The sequence below is a fragment of the Pseudochaenichthys georgianus genome, chromosome 23, assembly GCF_902827115.2.
Source record: "Pseudochaenichthys georgianus chromosome 23, fPseGeo1.2, whole genome shotgun sequence".
In the NCBI taxonomy this organism is placed as follows: Eukaryota; Metazoa; Chordata; class Actinopteri; order Perciformes; family Channichthyidae; genus Pseudochaenichthys; species Pseudochaenichthys georgianus.
The window spans coordinates 17,832,394-17,849,667 of NC_047525.1; the positions used below are offsets into that span (position 1 = coordinate 17,832,394).

A 17,274-nucleotide genomic window follows, 5' to 3' on the forward strand; every position below is an offset into this window, starting at 1 on the left:
TCAAGGCGTTAGAGGAGGCTATCATGAAACCCAACAGAGTAGCTGTAATCAAATGCAAAGGACATTCCAAAACCACAGGGTACCTAACCGATGGAAACAATGCCGCCGATCTGGCCGCCAAGCAGGCAGCCGGATACGAAGCCACATTCTCACAAATGGTTGTACGGGCTCCCCAAGAAGGAATACTAGAAGCCAGAACAGATGAGGAGTTGGCTAAAGAACAATCTAAAGCTTCCCCGCAAGAACTAACGGCCTGGAGAAACAAAGGGGCAAGAAAGGGAGCAAATGACATTTGGTACTCCCCAGACGGGAGGCCAGTGATCCCACCAGGGTGGGTAAGAGCTATGATGAAGGAAGCACACTCAATGGCACACGTAGGAAAGAACCAAATGGTTAGGGCCCTGACCCATTGGTGGCACCCTTACCTACCAGATTTAATAGCCAATCATCTTGAAGAATGCAGTATTTGTGGACGCTACAATGTGAGGGCAACCATCAAACCACATGAGGGAAAGTTTCCTGCAGTAACAATGGCAGGGGAGGAGATAGTCATAGACTATACAGACATGATAGACAGACATAGGGGAAAGAGGTACATACTCATGGTTGTGGATGCCTACACAGGATGGCCAGAAGCCATCCCCTGTGCAAAAGAAGACAGCCAGTCTGTAATCAACTTCCTGGTACAAACCTACATTCCAAGACATGGGTTCCCCAAAAAGATTCGCAGTGACAATGGCAGCCACTTCAAAAATCACGATTTAGCGGTGGTGGAAGCCTCTCTTGGGCTATCCCACAGATTTGGAGCAGTGTATCATCCACAATCACAGGGAAAGGTTGAGAGAATGAACTTAAATCTAAAACAGAAACTAGCAAAGGCGATGGAAGAAACAGGAATGACATGGTTACAGCTCTAGCCGGCACTGCGCATGCGCGTGACGGTGGAGCCTTCACGACCCCAGCCGGCACTGCGCATGTGCCTGGCGGTGGTGCCCTTAAAGCCCCAGCCGGCACTGCGCATGCGCGTGGTGGTGGCTTCACGGACCCGTCAATAATCCGCCTCTTGAGAGATGCCGTAGCTGCTCTCAAAAGGGGAAGAATTGGCGGGCTGTCCTTTACAGCTCTAGCCGGCACTGTGCATGCGCGTGACGGTGGAGCCGTCACGACCCCAGCCGGCACTGCGCATGTGCGTGACGGTAGTGCCCTTAAAGCCCCAACCGGCACTGTGCATGCACGTGGTGGTGGTGCCTTCACAGACCCGTTTATTATCCGCCTTTTGAGAGAGGCCGTAGCTGCTCTCAGAAGGGGATTTATAGTTAACGGACTGTTTATTGTTTTTCTTTTCATTTTTTTGAGCTGTGCCCTTGGCCGAAGCCTGGATGCGTCAGCGGAAAATGGTTTATTTAAACAACAAAGATGTGACATGTGTTTTATGCGGACTTGAGGATGACGTTGAGGCATCTCTCGAGGCAGCGGGGACACGTTTAGAGCCGGGGAAAGAACTTACAGCTCTGTCACAGAGGGGAGAAGGAGGGGCTGTCAGGGCGCTCGCTGCTTCTTCTTCTTCTTCCTTGACTGCTGGCCGAAATTCTGGGTTGGCTGCGCCTGGGCTGCAGCCGGAACCGGAGATTTTCTAGGCCAACTCGCCCTCGTCTCCTGCCTGGGCTGGGGACTCGGGGTGGGCTGCGACCTCTGCTGTCCTGGTACTTTAAACCTAGCAGGGTGCGGTGCAGCTTGGGCGAAGGGCCGCTGTTGCGAAGGGCCGCTGTTGCGAAGGCAGCGGCTGGACCCTTCGAGGGAGACAGAGGTGGAGGGCCACGTCTTCCTTCTTTTTCGACTCGCACTTCCTCTGCATGGAAGCGAGAGCGGAGCCGAAAATCCCATCGGGAACGATGGGCATGTCAAGCACATCTTCCTTTTCCCGGTCTGGGAGGTTGGTGAGGTTGAGCCATCTAGCTCTTTCCTGCACCACCATGATCCCCATTACCTTGTCCGTGGCCTGGACGGCGCAGCGTTGGACACGGAGACAAATGTCTGTGACCGCGGCTATCTCGTCCAGAATGGCTGGTCCAGGATTGCTCGACAGATCCTCACAGAGCTCCGCTTGGTATGCGGTTAGCATCGAGGAAACGTTCAGAGCCCTGGCGGACAATGCTGCGGCTCTGTAGGCCCGTTCATTCATGGTCGACTGGAATCGGTCTGTTTTTGCTGGCAGCGTGGGGTTCCTGCTTGGTGATGGGGCCCATCCTCGGTAGGAGGTGGGCTGCCACCAGTGGTTCCATAGGCGGTATGCGGAGCAGGCCGAGCCTCTCCATACCGTCACAGTCAAGGGAGGAGGCACCCTGGATTGGGGCCTTGTTGCTAAAGGGCCGGTCTCTCCACGAGACCGACACCTCATCCAACATCTCCGGGAAGACCGGAAGGAGTTGCCTCTTCGTCCTCGTTGGTTTGGGGAAATTGTTTCCCTCGTAACGGGACCTGGAGGTCTCCTTGGCCATTTCGGGCACGGGATGGTCTAGCCTGGACGCAGCGCGCTGACACACGGCCTGCATGTCCATGCTTAGACAGGGTGAAGCTGGTGTGCTATCGCCCGAGGAGAGCAGTCATCGCTCCCGGCTTTGCAGCCTGAGCCGATGACATGAAGATTGTCGTCTTCCTGCTCATCCGAGTCAGACAGGAGGAACTCAGAGGTATCCTCTTCGTCCTCCATGTAGTCTAACTCTAGGGACATCTTCCGCGGGTGAACACCATGGTGAGGTCCAGCCGGGAGCCCCAGCTTGGTAAAGCGTGGGGCCCCGTTCCCGCGTCTCTTGCCGCCACGGGTCTCGGCCTGATATTGCGCGGGATTCCGGTTCTGCGGCTGCCGCTGTCGATGAGCCCCAGACCGACCCAGTGAGGGGCTCCATCTCTGCGGCGGACGCCCCCGTGTCTTGATTGCCAGCCGGCAAACCAGTGGACATGAGGGGGTCCTGTCCCGACAGGCTAGCTTGTTGTGCTAACCTTCGGCGGAGTCTCTTCATAGTGAAGTGCACGAGCCGGGGTTGTCAATGGCCTCCTGGGCGTGTTCCAGCCCGAGGCAGGACGAAGAGATCTGGTGTGAGTCTGTGCCTGACACTTTCAACCCGCAGAGCCGAGCCTCCGAGTTCCTGACTCCTCTGGTGTGAGGGAGAGAGGCGTCCATCTTATACGCTGCGTGGCGTGAAGAGGACCCACTCGTAACAGGTACGTCGAGAGAAAAAATTGTTCCCAACCTGTCTTTAATCCGTAGAAAAAGGACGGTGTGGGTCTTTTTTCTCAAAGAATATTACCTGGTGTGGTAATATCCTTATAATCCTTTTTCGCCTTCGTGGAAGAGAAAAGTAAAAAATCCGTCCTCGCTACCGTGGTGTCGGCAGTGAGGGAAAAAACAAGCTAGCAGCAGGTGTGTTGCTAGCTTGAACAATCAAAACCTTACCTTAATTCCTGAGGAAGAATGGCGAGGTTGATTATAATACCAACTGGTGTGATAGTACTATACTCTTCTTCGAGGCAGAATAGGGTAGCCGGCTAACGCCCGTCGACCGAAATTAGCTTTTGGTTCAGTCTGTGGACTGTTAAGCTAGCCCGGCTACCATTAGAGATGTGCTCTGAAGCGAGAAGAGGTGTTTGAATGACGCATGCGTCGTGGCGCAGGCTACTTATAGGGGGTGATTTCCCCTGACGTTGACGTCAAGATCACCAGCCAATCAGGATTGGCGTAATGAGATTGATGCGAGGCTCCACTCGCAGTTCTAAATTTGCTGAGACTTAAGCTGAACATGATTTTGGAGATGTATAACCTCCATCTCCATCTCCACAGGATTGACACTGAACAGTTCAGCCATCTTTTTCATCTTCTTCTTCGTCTTGACATGAAATTATAAACCATAATAAATCAATTGTATAGGTCTAGCCTCCCTATATCTGTGTGTGAAATTGTTCCATCCTCAAAAACAAAAAACTAATACTTCTGCAGTCTAGCTGCAGCTTCTAGCAACGGTCTTCTGTTAAAAAAAAAAAAGGATACTGAATGTCCTGAATGTGGCATCACACACATGACATGAGGCTGAACACAGCAGACAAGAGCATTATAAAAACAAAAATACTGCATGGGTGCACACTCACATTCTCTGTGTTAGGGAAATTATTGACCTAGACATGACGTACAGGACCAACCCTGACGTTTGTTTATCTCCTTTAAGGACATAGGCTGCTTGAGCCATAATGTTATTGTTCCCATTCTGTGACCGGTCAACACTAGGTCACAGATGGTCTGTTGTTGTGGGTGCACTGGGACACTTCCTTCTTTGTTGTTTGTGGACTCCAAGGTATGACATCTTCGAGGCCATAAGTGACAGATGCAAGTGACTCAGTGTGCCCAACTGGTTAAACTATCTTATCTAAATATATTGATTACTCTCTGTGAAACCAGTTAACTGGGCTAACGAGAGAGAGGTTTTACAGAATTGACGTGGCAATCCACCCGTGCAGTCAGACCGTGACTGTGTGACTTGTGATGTGAATTCTCTGGCCGTAACTCCAAATAAACCTCCAGTGTTTGACATCGAAGCTCCTGCTCTACCGTGTCTCTTTCCTGAGTCGGTGACTCCCACTGCATTGCTACACATAAGTTTCCCTTACACTCTTTCTTACGGTTACATTAATCCCATGACTGTATGAGACTAAGTTAGCTTCATCATATTTCAATAATTGATTAAGTGAATAACAAAGTTTTCACTGTCAGCCTGTCACTCATTATTTTCAGGGAGGGGGGGGGTTTGGAGGAACTGAGAGGAGACGGTGATCGCGGAAGCTTTCCTCCTGCCTTCACAAACTTTACACAAGTATTTATCAACTGAAAATAGCAAGAGGACATTCATACTCTGCAATCCAAGACTTGATTAAATCCACCAAAAAACACAAATCCCTCCCTGTGTCTCTGAGCCGCAGCGACACGGGCCTGATTCAGAGCGGGTCATTCTGCTGTTGGTTCTGGACTGGTGTTGCTGGAGCTGGAGAAAACAGACTGGTCCGTGTGTGGTGTTGCTGTGCCGCTGTCACGTCTGTTCCTTGATCACTGCGTCACAGACCAATTTGATATTCGTGTTACAGAAACAAATCTAAAATAAAAAAACGTTATTGTCCAGCCGCGGCCGAAAAAATCAAGGAGCAACCTTACTACGCTATAATCGATAATCGAGCAGCGAGCTACTGAAAAGCTGTCGACGTGTTGGAGAGCCCTGCTCTAGCACCATCATTTAAAAAAAAAAAACCCGCTAAATATCTTTGCAGATCAAAAGGGGGCAGGATCGAGGTTAGGTGCCTTGCTCAAGGGCACCTCGGCAGTGGCCTCTGGGGTGAACTGGCACCTCTCCAGCTACCAGCTTCGATCAGGAAGTGAACCGGCAACCCTTTCAAAGTTCAAGGCTTTTATTAGTCATACGTATATGACTACAGTGTAGTTATGACAATGAAAATCTTAGGTCACTCCTCCAACAGTGCAACACAATAACACAGAAAAAATAGTGCAAGTAAATACAAAAAGAAAAATAGTGAAATAGTGCAATAAGAGTCTATATACAAGTGATTGGAATATGATATATTAGATACATCATTTCTAAGTTGCAGCCAGATGAATGTTATGGATGTTGTTTCAAAAATGCAGGTGTTTAACAGTCTTATGGCCTGCAGTATGAAACTGTCCCTGAGTCTGGTGGTTTTAGTCCGGATGCTGCGGTACCGCCTGCCAGACGGCAGCCCATTTGAGAAACACCTCTGAAGTGCTGACGGCCGTTCATTTAAGATTCAGCGACAACTCAATGTTTTTGCAATTTTACCTCAAATGTTTTCATATTTTTCCACCTCAATATTCAAAAACATTAAGAAGACTGGCTCTGCCATAAGCTCCACACTGGAAACTTATCAAGTTGTGGGGGAGAGGTGAAGAATGAGCACACTGTTAAATATATAATCCTGACCTCCCCCACTAGCTACTGCAGACAGCTGCGCTATAGCCGCGTTCACACCGCAGGACTTTCCCTGGTACTTTAGTTCTTTAGTTCCGTTAGTACCAATAATGTCGCGTTCACACCGCCGGGACTACTCGGTGCCGGGAACTCTTTTGGTACTTTTTAGTCCCTGCTAGAGAGGTGGTACGAACCTGGTGACAAAAGAGTGCCAATTTCTATTCTATTTCTATTGGCTGGGCGAATTGCTAACCACGCCCCGTTAGACTCTGAATTTGTTTTGTTAGGCAGCCATTTTTTTCCTCGCTACAAAACCACATCCACACCTGAGCGAGTAGTTTTGTTGTACTTTAAAGCAGTTATGACCACACGTACTACAACACCGGAGCGGTGGAATGATGAGGAAGTGTCGGCGCTTCTGGCAATTTACTCCAAGGACGGGATGCAGCAGCTTCTACAGAAAGCAGTTCCCAACTCCAAATGTTTTGAGCGATGTTCGCTACTTGAGCTGGGAATCGTGCACAGTGCACACGGATGCCGGGTAAAAATAAAGAAACTCAGGCAGGACTATAAAAAAATTAAAGACCACAATAATAAGAGTGGTAACGATTTTCTATTGTTATTATATATATATATATTGCCACTGTTTTTTAATACTGACACCTAACTTGCACTAAGGCGTGTCTGCTGCTATATATATTGCCACTGTTACATTGTTTTGAAACTACTTACACTTTATTTTACATTTCACACTGTTATTTAACTTCAATTTACATGCATACGACACACCTGGAACAGCATGATGCCGTTATTGTTATGTCTTGACTGTGCAATAAAACAAACAAACTGGCGAAGCTTTATTTATTGTGTCCCACCCCAAATTTGCAGAATAGAAGAATGTGAGAGCAGCCAGGTGTCGGTGGTTGAATTGATCAGAAACACAAGTCTTACACACATAAACACAAGTAATTTATCATGTCATTTGTTTTAGATAAATAAGGGAAAAACACCAAACAAGGGTTGATGTCCTTTTCCAAAATCAGCCTGAGGGGGTAATATATAATAAATACATAAAGATAAGTCCATTGTTATAATGGGGTATTTTATTTGTAAATTACCCTTATGAACTCCATCATGTCTGAGGTCGGAAAGTAAACAAACGCCTCATACAGCGGATGGGCTTTATACCCCCTCTTCCCGTGTAGTTCTTCTTCTCTCGTTTTTTTGTTGTACTCGCCGTGAAGTGGTTTTGCGGCCTGCCAGTAAACCCAGAGAAGAAGAAGACGAAGTGACGTCAGCGTAATCGTGCCTCAGGGAAAGTACTGCGGTGTGAATGCGATTGGCACTAGTCCCCTGGCGGATTTAGTGCCGTGGTACTTTAGTGGTACTTTAGTGCCGGCACTAAAGTACCGCAAGTCCTGCGGTGTGAAAGCGGCTAATGTCTCTGTCCCATTTCAATGCTGGCCTTGGGGAGTGCTATCTGGTGCAATTTGATGTGGGTCAACATTAACGGATATAAAGTAGGGCTGCACGATTTTGGGAAAAAATCTAATTGCGATTTTTCTGACAAATATTGCGATTCGAATTGCGATATTTGTTTTTAAGCGATAAACGGAAGTTTATTGTAAAATGCGGTGAAGAAAATTAAAAGAAAGTGTTATGGAAAAAAGTTTAATACAGTGTAATTCTGGTATATTCATTTTTATGTCACCTGATATATGGGATGTTAAGTGTTAGTTAATGAGAGAAATGTATGCACACACACACACACACACACACACACACACACACACACACACACACACACACACACACACACAACACACACACACACACACACACACACACACACACACACACACACACACACACACCACACACACACACACACACACACACAACACACACACACACCACACACACACACACACACACACACACACACACACACACACACACACACACACACACACACACACACCACACACACACACACACACACACACACACACACACACGACCAGTGTACCAAGCAATTGAGAGGACTTTTGCCCTAAGACGTGATTTCACAACAGTCTCGGGATGTAGGCAAGGGGAAAAAGAGTCAGTGCATGACTTCAGAGTAAGAATGGAAGAGTGTTTCCGTATTCACAGCGGCATCCCCTACAGCAACGTAGCTGACTCTGCATTCGTACAACAGCTAAAACAAAGCTTAATGAATGGGTTTCACCCAGGAGTCGCAGATTTCATCCGCAAGCACAATGTTAACCATAGAACATGCGACTTACAAGAATGCCTAAATTATGCAGAACACGCCACATCCCAAATCAAAGAAAAAAGACAAAAGAAAGCATCAGCTTTCTTTGTAGGAGAATGAGGAGAAACCAATGAGGTTTTCTTTGTAGGACCAGGACAGGGAAGAGGTTGGTTTAACAGAGGACGAGGGAATGGTAGAGGAACAGGCAGAGGCAGAGGACGAGGACTAAACTCAGATGGGAAATTCCTATGCCACAGATGCGGAAAGGAGGGACACGTGGCAACTCTCCTGCTATCTCCATCAGAACAACCTTCTGGATCCGCACCAGTCTGGTTTCAAGGCAGGTCACTCCACAGAAACTGCCCTCCTTGCTGTCACTGAGGAACTGCACACTGCTAAAGCAGCCTCCCTCTCCTCTGTCATCATCCTTTTGGACCTGTCTGCTGCATTCGACACGGTGAATCATCAGATCCTCCTTCGCACTCTCCAAGAACTTGGGAGTTTCAGGCTCTGCACTTTCCCTCCTCACCTCATACCTCAAAGACCGCACCTACAGGGTTACTTGGAGAGGGTCCGAGTCCGACCCTTGTCAATTAACTACAGGGGTCCCTCAGGGCTCTGTTCTTGGTCCCATCCTCTTCTCCTTGCACACAAACTCGTTCGGATCAGTCATTAGCCCGCATGGTTTTTCATACCACTGCGACGCTGACGACACCCAATTAATTCTGTCCTTTCCCCGCTCAGAGACCCAGGTCGTCGCACGCATCTCTGCTTGTCTAGCTGACATCTCTCATGCCCCTTTCACACCAGCGCCTTTTCAGCTCCGGCTCGGAGCTAGAGCCTGAAAAGCGCCGGGTTTTCCTGTTCACACCGGAGCTGCGCCGGCTCTTAGCTCCGGAATCCGCTTCATTTCCAGCTCCAAATAATTGTCGGTCCAGAGGCAAGAGCTTTGGAGCTAAGAGGTGACGTCGCTTACGTCTCTCTTACGTCAAGGCGTGCAGGAAACTAAACCCACCTCCCATGGGTCGACTGTTATGCCTGCCTACAAGCAGTAGTGCCTATAAACACACTTTATAAAGTCAGGCAACACTAACCAGGCTTCGTGTGATTCTGTTTATTTGTGCCTTACTTTGACCATCCGTTCACTGTTATCGATCATTGTGGAGAGAGGCAGACGTGTTGTTTTGTATTATTGCAGCTATCGGATGCAAGTAGTCAGTTTAGCTTCGGTTGCTATGCTAACATCACCCGTTTTATACCAGAGAAACTTTCATAACAGCGTTGTGATACCAAACAGTGTCAATTCAGACTGACACACATTCACTTAGGCTACTGGGGATATGCATCAGCTGCTTGTGTGAGTCGGACAGTGAATACTTTAGAGCGGCCGCTGCAGTGTGAGCTAACCGGGAGCTGACGGGAGAAAAGACTCCCGTGGAAGAGCAGCCAGCACTGCAGCGGTCGGTAAATGCTGCAGAAACACATTATTAAACAATGAACCACGGCACTCTGGAGAAAAGTATAAGGTTGGAGAAGTCGTTATTCAATTTATTCTGGCTTCGTGTGATTAAAAGCAACACGATCATCGACCCGACGCAGTTGTTGTTGTTGTTGTGAGCTGCCGTAATGGCTGCCGTTGGGGGGCAAATCAGCGATGTAAACGGTGACGTCATGACGCAGCAAGGGCAGCTCTGGGGCGCCAGTGGGCGGTGTGTACAGAGCGGGAGCTGAAAAGGGAAACCGGAGCAGAACCAGAAAAGCTCCCGCTCGGAGCTAGAAACTGAAAAGCGCTGGTGTGAAAGCCGCATCAGTGGATGTCTGATCATCACCTCAAGCTCAACCTTGACAAGACTGAACTGCTTTTCCTTCCGGGAAAAGATTGTCCCACTCTTGACCTAACAATCAACATTGGCACCTCTGTTGTTTCCCCGACTCAGACTGAAAGGAATCTGGGTGTGACCCTAGATAACAACCTGTCCTTCACTGCAAACATCGCTGCTACAACCCGCTGCTGCAGATACACGCTTTACATTTACAACATTAGGAGGATACGTCCCCAGCTGACCCAGAAAGCGCCGCAGGTTCTGGTCCAGGCTCTCGTCATCTCACGCCTAGACTACTGCAACTCCCTCCTGGCTGGTCTACCTGCATGTGCCATCCGACCTCTGCAGCTCATCCAGAATGCAGCGGCTCGTCTGGTCTTCAACCTTCCTAAATTCTCCCACACCACGCCGCTCCTCCGCTCCCTCCACTGGCTTCCGGTAACTGCTAGAATCCACTTCAAGACAATGGTACTTGCGTACCATGCTGCGAATGGATCTGGCCCTTCCTACATCCAGGACATGGTTAAACTGTACACCCCAGCACGTGCACTCCGCATCAACCAAACGGCTCGCTGCACCCTCGCTGCGAAGGGGACCCAAGTTCCCATCAGCAAAAACACGTGGGTTTGCTATCCTGGCTCCAAAATGGTGGAATGAGCTCCCCATTGACATCAGGACAGCAGATTGCTTACACACCTTCCGGCGCAGACTGAAAACTCATCTCTTTCGACTCCACTTCGAGCGATAGAACTATTAACAAAGCACTTATATACTAATAAAGGGCTGGCTTATCTAAAGCCAGTTGAGTAGCACTTGAAATGTTTTTGCTCTATGAAGCCTGATGTACTTATATGATTCTGTTTTCTTCAAGTTTGTATTTTGTTGGTCGAACGCACTTATTGTAAGTCGCTTTGGATAAAAGAGTCAGCTAAATGCAATGTAATGTAATGTAATGACTGAAACAACAATTACAAAATTGTAAAAAAAAACAATTGCAGGCTTTGCGATTTGATAATCGTATCATTTAAAATCGCGATTTCGATTTCAAATCGATTAATCGTTCAGCCCTAATATAAAGTCATGCCATCCAAGTTTATTATCTTAGTTTTGATGTTTACATTCAAGGTCGGAGACGGTGAATATTTCCTGCCACACCTCCCCTTGTGCTAGCATAGAATTCAGCTTCTTAATTTTTTTTTTAAAACTAGATTCCACCGTTTTACTCTTAATAACATAATATTATGTGCTAAAACTCCAACTCATTGCATTTTAACGACTTTGTACACTTGTTTAGTGTTTATAATATCCTCTGTTTTTAGATAGATATTTCTTAAGGTATTTTTAGTAGTAGATTTCTCTATTATAGTGTATTTTAACATGTTTTGTGTATTTTATTCATGATATTCCATAGATATACATGTTCTTGCTGTTGATATGTAAATATGTACTTGCTACTAACTCATGTGCAATGTCTTTTTAACATGCTGCTGTAATAAAAGTATTTCCAAGTTTGGGATCAATAGAGAGTTTCTAACAATCTCTCTAATGTTGATCTGAGAGACTTACTTGAGAGTTTTGTCCTCAGGCACAGTGTAGGGTTGGATCTCCACAGGAAGCTGCTCCTTGTTCTCCAATGCAATGTTCTGGAGAAACAGAAACAGAGGACTTTAATGACCTAAAATGTCTTGGATGAATAAGACTGTATCCTTGTGGGAATGAGGTGTGACCCTTTGCTTTAAAAAGGGATTCTTCTACTACATACAGCTAGTTATCGGACGAAGATGTGTCAGAAGCAGGGATACGGTTTTTGGCTGTAATCCCTGTGGCATTTTTTGAACAGCGTAGAATAATAGAAATTATATGTATGTGAGCAAAAATATAAATTTTTCTGCGTAGAAAAAAGTTAAGGAGTACGAGAGAAAAACGTGTATTCCTGTAAATAAACGTTTACTTTGAGAATACAATATAACTGATAGATAGTCTGTGTAAGACTGAAGTCAAACCGAGGAAGAGAACAACAATGGAGTTGTGTAGGAGTCAATTAATCATGGAACTGGAATGCAATTAATGGCTTGGAAAGACTGGGGGTTAAACAAGAGTGCAGTAAAAAAAGAATGGTCATAATTTATAGGTGCTTTTAAGCAGAGGGAAAACAAACAAGGTCAATGTCCTGTTAATATTATAATACTCTTAAAATGACGATACAATATGTCTTGGAAAGCTAATAGATAGAAAGCATTGCTTGTATAAATTCATTTGTGTTGTGTTTTAAATAAATCTTTTACATAAAAAGGTGTTGAGTGCCTCACCTCATAGTACGAGTCTGGGGGCTCAGACGTGACACTTATGACCCCTTCTAGATCAGCGGTTACCCATGGTAACAGACGGCATCGCCTCACCAGGGGGTCCGTTTCTCCATATGTATAGTCACGGGTTACTTCATCTGTAGAAATAAGATTTGTTTGACACAAAACTTCGAGAAGTGAGGGGGACACAAAACAGGGGGTCTGTGGGCCCTCCGCAATGGAAATTTGTTCTTGAGTTCCTGCCTTTCTAACAAAACCTTTGTTAGGACTATGGTGCAATTCAAGACAAATGTGTAGTGTATAATGCCTGGCTAACTTATCTAGTATCCTGTCCATGTGTGGGAAGATATATATTTGTTTTTTTAAATGCATCAATCTGGTGCACGTTGACTGTCTGTCTGTCTGTCTGTCTGTCTGTCTGTCTGTCTGTCTCAGCACAAGGGGGGATGGGGCGTTTAAACCCTGAGGAGGAGAGCAGTAGCATCTGTTCAATACTTACCTTGTGTCTACTTTCTTGTTTATTTCAATGCCATGTCTTTTCAATCAATAAAGTACTATTTATCTTAGGCCTGACTAAGATAAGAGTAGTCACGGTGAGTGTGAGAATACGTGTTCACCTCCTTCCTGCAGGTCATGCAGAGGCCAGAGCAGAGTGTAGGCGAGCCCCCCCTGCATGTAGAAGAAGGGGGCCATGCGGCAGCTGGGCTGGTCTGAGTGCTGCACCCGGGAGCCAAACTCATCCATGATGTACCACACCGGGACTTTGTCCTCCGGAGACTGCACCCGAAAACACAGAGGAGAACAGTGAAGTAGACGACTGAGACTCTACTACGTCCACCATGGTTTGCTTTCCATTTATCAGATATTTTAGAATTTGTATAGTTTTGTGCACAATTTAACAATACACAAACATAACCAACCACCAATTATGTAGAGTACAGGAATAGGCTTCAAACCTACTGGGCTTATTTAAAGGGGACCTATTGTGCAAAATCTACTTTTTCATGTCTTTTATACATAAACGTGTGTCCCCTCTGTGTAAAGAGATTCTGAACATTTCAGGAAAAAAGATTCTCACTTTGTGTCCTGATCCATTTATATAAAAACCTGTCTGAAATGAGCTGATCAGATTTTGGCCACTTTATGATGTCATTACGATTTTTTGGGTAAACAATAGCCAATAACCAACCCAGGTAACCAACCCCCCCCCCCCCCCCTATCACCTGAATCTCCTCCTAGAGCACCATTGTGTTCTTTTTAACAACATATCACTCAGAGTGGCTCCTTATTTTCATCAGCAATCAGCACTTTTGAAACAGGGCTGAAACAGAGGGGATTATGGGATGCTACAATGCATGATCTGTTTAGTATTTCGAGCCAAACACTTCAGAGACATGTTTTGTATATATCTGAGACCTATAATATATTGATGAAAAACAGTATAATAGGGGACCTTTAAAGTCTTCAGCGAACACAAGATTAATATACATAACTGTCGGTATAAATGAATAAGACGTACCCCCTCGGAGAGGTTATAAGTCTGGTTGTACTTCCACATGTTCTCCATCACCAGCTCCACTGTGTCTGGGTCAGGGGCCTCGCCGTGGAAGTCCACCCCCATGAGGGCGGCCATTCTGGGCAGCAGGCCGGGGATCTGCTCCAGCTGTTGACGGCACTGTTCCACGCGGTACGTCCAGGCGTGATCCACCAGGAACACACTGCCGGCAGCGGAGAGGTATGGGCTCAGAACAGTCTCATAATACACACATGCACACAGAAGGATTCACACTTATATTTCATGATCCACACTTGTGTTTTTCAATGCACACACAAATGTGTTCCGTTTCATATACATGTAAAGAAAATCCAAATACAGAAAAAAGATTTACATATGTATTTTTGATCCTCACATATTTGTTTTCCGTTTAAAACCTCTGCACCGGCAAACACAAACCGCTTTCTGTGCATGGATCGCTGTGCATTCGTGTGTGGGTTTTTTGAGACTCACCCGATTCGTACTTGTAATTTTTTCTATCTATAGCCAATCAGATGTCTCCTTCATTCTAAGACAATCACATGAGCGCGCCCCCACGAGGGTATGATTTATTGCGTTCGTGACACTTCATGTACGCATTTTGCGCTGTCCGGTCAGCTCGCTAAACAGAGGGCGGAGCTTCAGGTGATCATGCAGAGCTGCGTGTCTCCGTCAGACTCAGCAGCTGATCTGATCTCTCTCTCGCGTCCGGTTATACTTCACTCGTGTTTATGTCCATATCGATCAGATCCAGCTCTCCCGATCGGCCTTTATAGAGAGCACCGATCAAACTATTAAGAGTGAATATCGGCCGATAATGACCGGCGGGGCTCCCCCCGTTGACAGTTCACTGACTAGCACTGGCTTCGTAGTGCACTGATTGATTAAGCTAACCTGTAGCTGCTCCCTCCACACTCAAAACAACTTCATACAGACATAAATAAAGCAGCTGTATTCGCCACACAGGAAACACACATTTAAAAATGGTTTTGCCTGCCGTTTTTGTGTACACAAGCAACAATCAATGGTTCGGAAAGTTGCGCTGTACCTTAATAATATAAAAGATTGTATTTGCGTGCATTTCCTGTTCGGAAAGTGGCAATGTACTGAGAGTGGAGGTGTCCTGACACATTAGTGCCTGCAGGCGGGCTCCGGACTGCGCAAAATGCGTACATGAAGCGCTACGTCATGAACCCAAGAAATCTACCCTCGTGGGGGCGCGCTCATGTGATTGGCTTAGAATTGAGGAGACATCTGATTGGCTATAGATAGAAAAAATTACAAGTACGAATTGGCTGACCGTCATGGGAGTCTCAAAAAACCCACACACGAATGCACAGAAAGCGGTTTGTGTTTGCAGGTTCAGGGGATTTAAACGGAAAACAAATATGTGAGGATCAAAAATACATATGTAAAACTTTTTTCTGTAATTGGATTTTATTTACATGTATATGAAACGGAACACATTTGTGTGTGCATTGAAAAACACGTGTGTGGATCCGGAAATACAAGTTTGAATCCTTTTGTGGATCATGAAATACAAGTGTGAATCCTTCTGTGTGCATGTGTGTATTACGAGACTGTTCTGAGCCCATAGAGAGGAAGGTTGACAAAGTTCAGGTGTGTATGATTTTCAAAGGCTAAAGATGTGACTTGACACAAAATGTGTTATTTGGAGAAATTCAATTGTGAAATGAAAACAGACTTTGAAAAATGGAACTTAGAAGTGAAAACGTTCATAACTTATTACAATCCAATGTAAATAGGTTATTATTATAGATTACATACTGCTAAATTCTTCTGTAGAGTGGGATTTATTGGCCTGTGGCGCTCTCACCTGGTCAGCTCAGAGACCTGCAGCCCACTGTCCCGGGTCACAACCACTTTACAGCTCATCCCTGCTCCTGGGTTGACCCTCTTCTTCTCATTCTCTTCATTCTCCTCCTCTTCCTCCTTGTCTAGTTGGAGCTGCATGATGCCAAAAACTTCCCCAGCATCATAAATCTATGACACAAAATGTATATAGATAGGAGTCATTCTTTTCACATGTTACTTACCACCAGACTCCATTAGCGAATTTGTCAATTTTTTGCCTGCTTCTCATTTTAAAAAGGGGCTCTTCAGTAGCACAGCTTTGAGGTGATACATATAGTATTAGTTACTTTCTTCAACTCGGCATACTTCAAATACCCCCAATAGTTACTTTTTAACTACCCGGTAACAAAGGTAAACTGAAGTGTAAAACATCTATAAAGACAGACATGACATTGAAAAAAAAGGCAACATGTAATGCCGAATAAACTCGGGGAAAGTACGAGTGTTGGTAAAGAAAATATATGACTTATTCAAAGTGTAAGTTTGCAAACAATAAAAGGAAAAGCTCACTATTCAGATTTGATGTGCGAGTTTGCAAAATACCTTCCCCTGTGATAAATCATGTTTTATTTACATAGAAGCCGGGTAACCAGTCGTAATCTAAGGTTTTGCTTTACATAAAAACATGATATATAATCTGTAATTATTTGCTAGTAGCCTTACATTCATGCAACCCGGCGTTTTGTTGGCCATTAGCAGCAAGAAATGCATGCAGAACATGTATTGCTATGTTTTCCTGCTGTTTATCCAACAACTGTGCTACAGTGGCTGAAACTTTAGCAGTGAGCTACACCCATAGACTGTATATATATATATATATATATATATATATATATAAATGGACGTAGGGTCCGTGATGACACCCATAGGATTCTGCAGAGTTGCCGAGAAGCCCTGCTCGACAGTGACTTGTTATGGTGCTGCGTTGGCAGAGACCGACCTCGTTGGTGATTTTGTCATGCAGGCTCCTCCAGTAGATAAGAGGGATTCCGGAGGACTGCAGGGCCTCGGCATGAAGGGCCACAAAGTCTCTGAAGTCCTCGTCCTCGTTTCCATTCATAATTAAAGTGTTTGTTGTCATTTGGCTCGAGCAGATAGCACTCACGTGGAGTTGGACGGAGCAAACCCGGAAACAGTCTGACAGCCAAGCAAGCAGTGCATTGTGGGAGTTTAAAAAAAAAGGGAACTCAGCTTTATATTTTACGCCACAATATTTACACCACTGTGTTAAGAGTTATTTTATAGATTATTATAACCCCTATACGATACTCCACAAACAACAGCAATATCTATATTGTTGTAGGTCTTTTTTGTCCATTATTGAAAAATAAAAAAATGTTTTTTAATAAACTGACTTACACACTTGAATTCCATCTAATAAAGTAAAACACAAATAAAAATGAATTAGACTTGATGATCACTTTCCTTTATTAGAAGACATTTTTTTTTAACAATCAATATAAATAATAACTAGGTCTGATTGTTTTTTGCATGA

General features: G+C 45.5%; 1 protein-coding gene across 1 annotated transcript in view; it reads right to left on the minus strand.

The window, feature by feature from the left end:
• The window catches only part of ttll12 (tubulin tyrosine ligase-like family, member 12), a 47,651-nt gene extending 30,716 nt beyond the window's left edge, over positions 1–16,935 (minus strand). The window contains exons 1-6 of the mRNA XM_034075233.2: positions 16,720–16,935; positions 15,742–15,908; positions 13,890–14,088; positions 12,988–13,147; positions 12,374–12,507; positions 11,631–11,707 (exon numbers count right to left, since the gene is read on the minus strand). Coding sequence (XP_033931124.1) covers positions 11,631–11,707; positions 12,374–12,507; positions 12,988–13,147; positions 13,890–14,088; positions 15,742–15,908; positions 16,720–16,860 — 878 coding nt within the window. The 5' untranslated portion in view covers positions 16,861–16,935. The remainder of the gene's footprint in view (positions 1–11,630; positions 11,708–12,373; positions 12,508–12,987; positions 13,148–13,889; positions 14,089–15,741; positions 15,909–16,719) is intronic.
• Between the last annotated feature and the right edge of the window lie 339 nt (positions 16,936–17,274).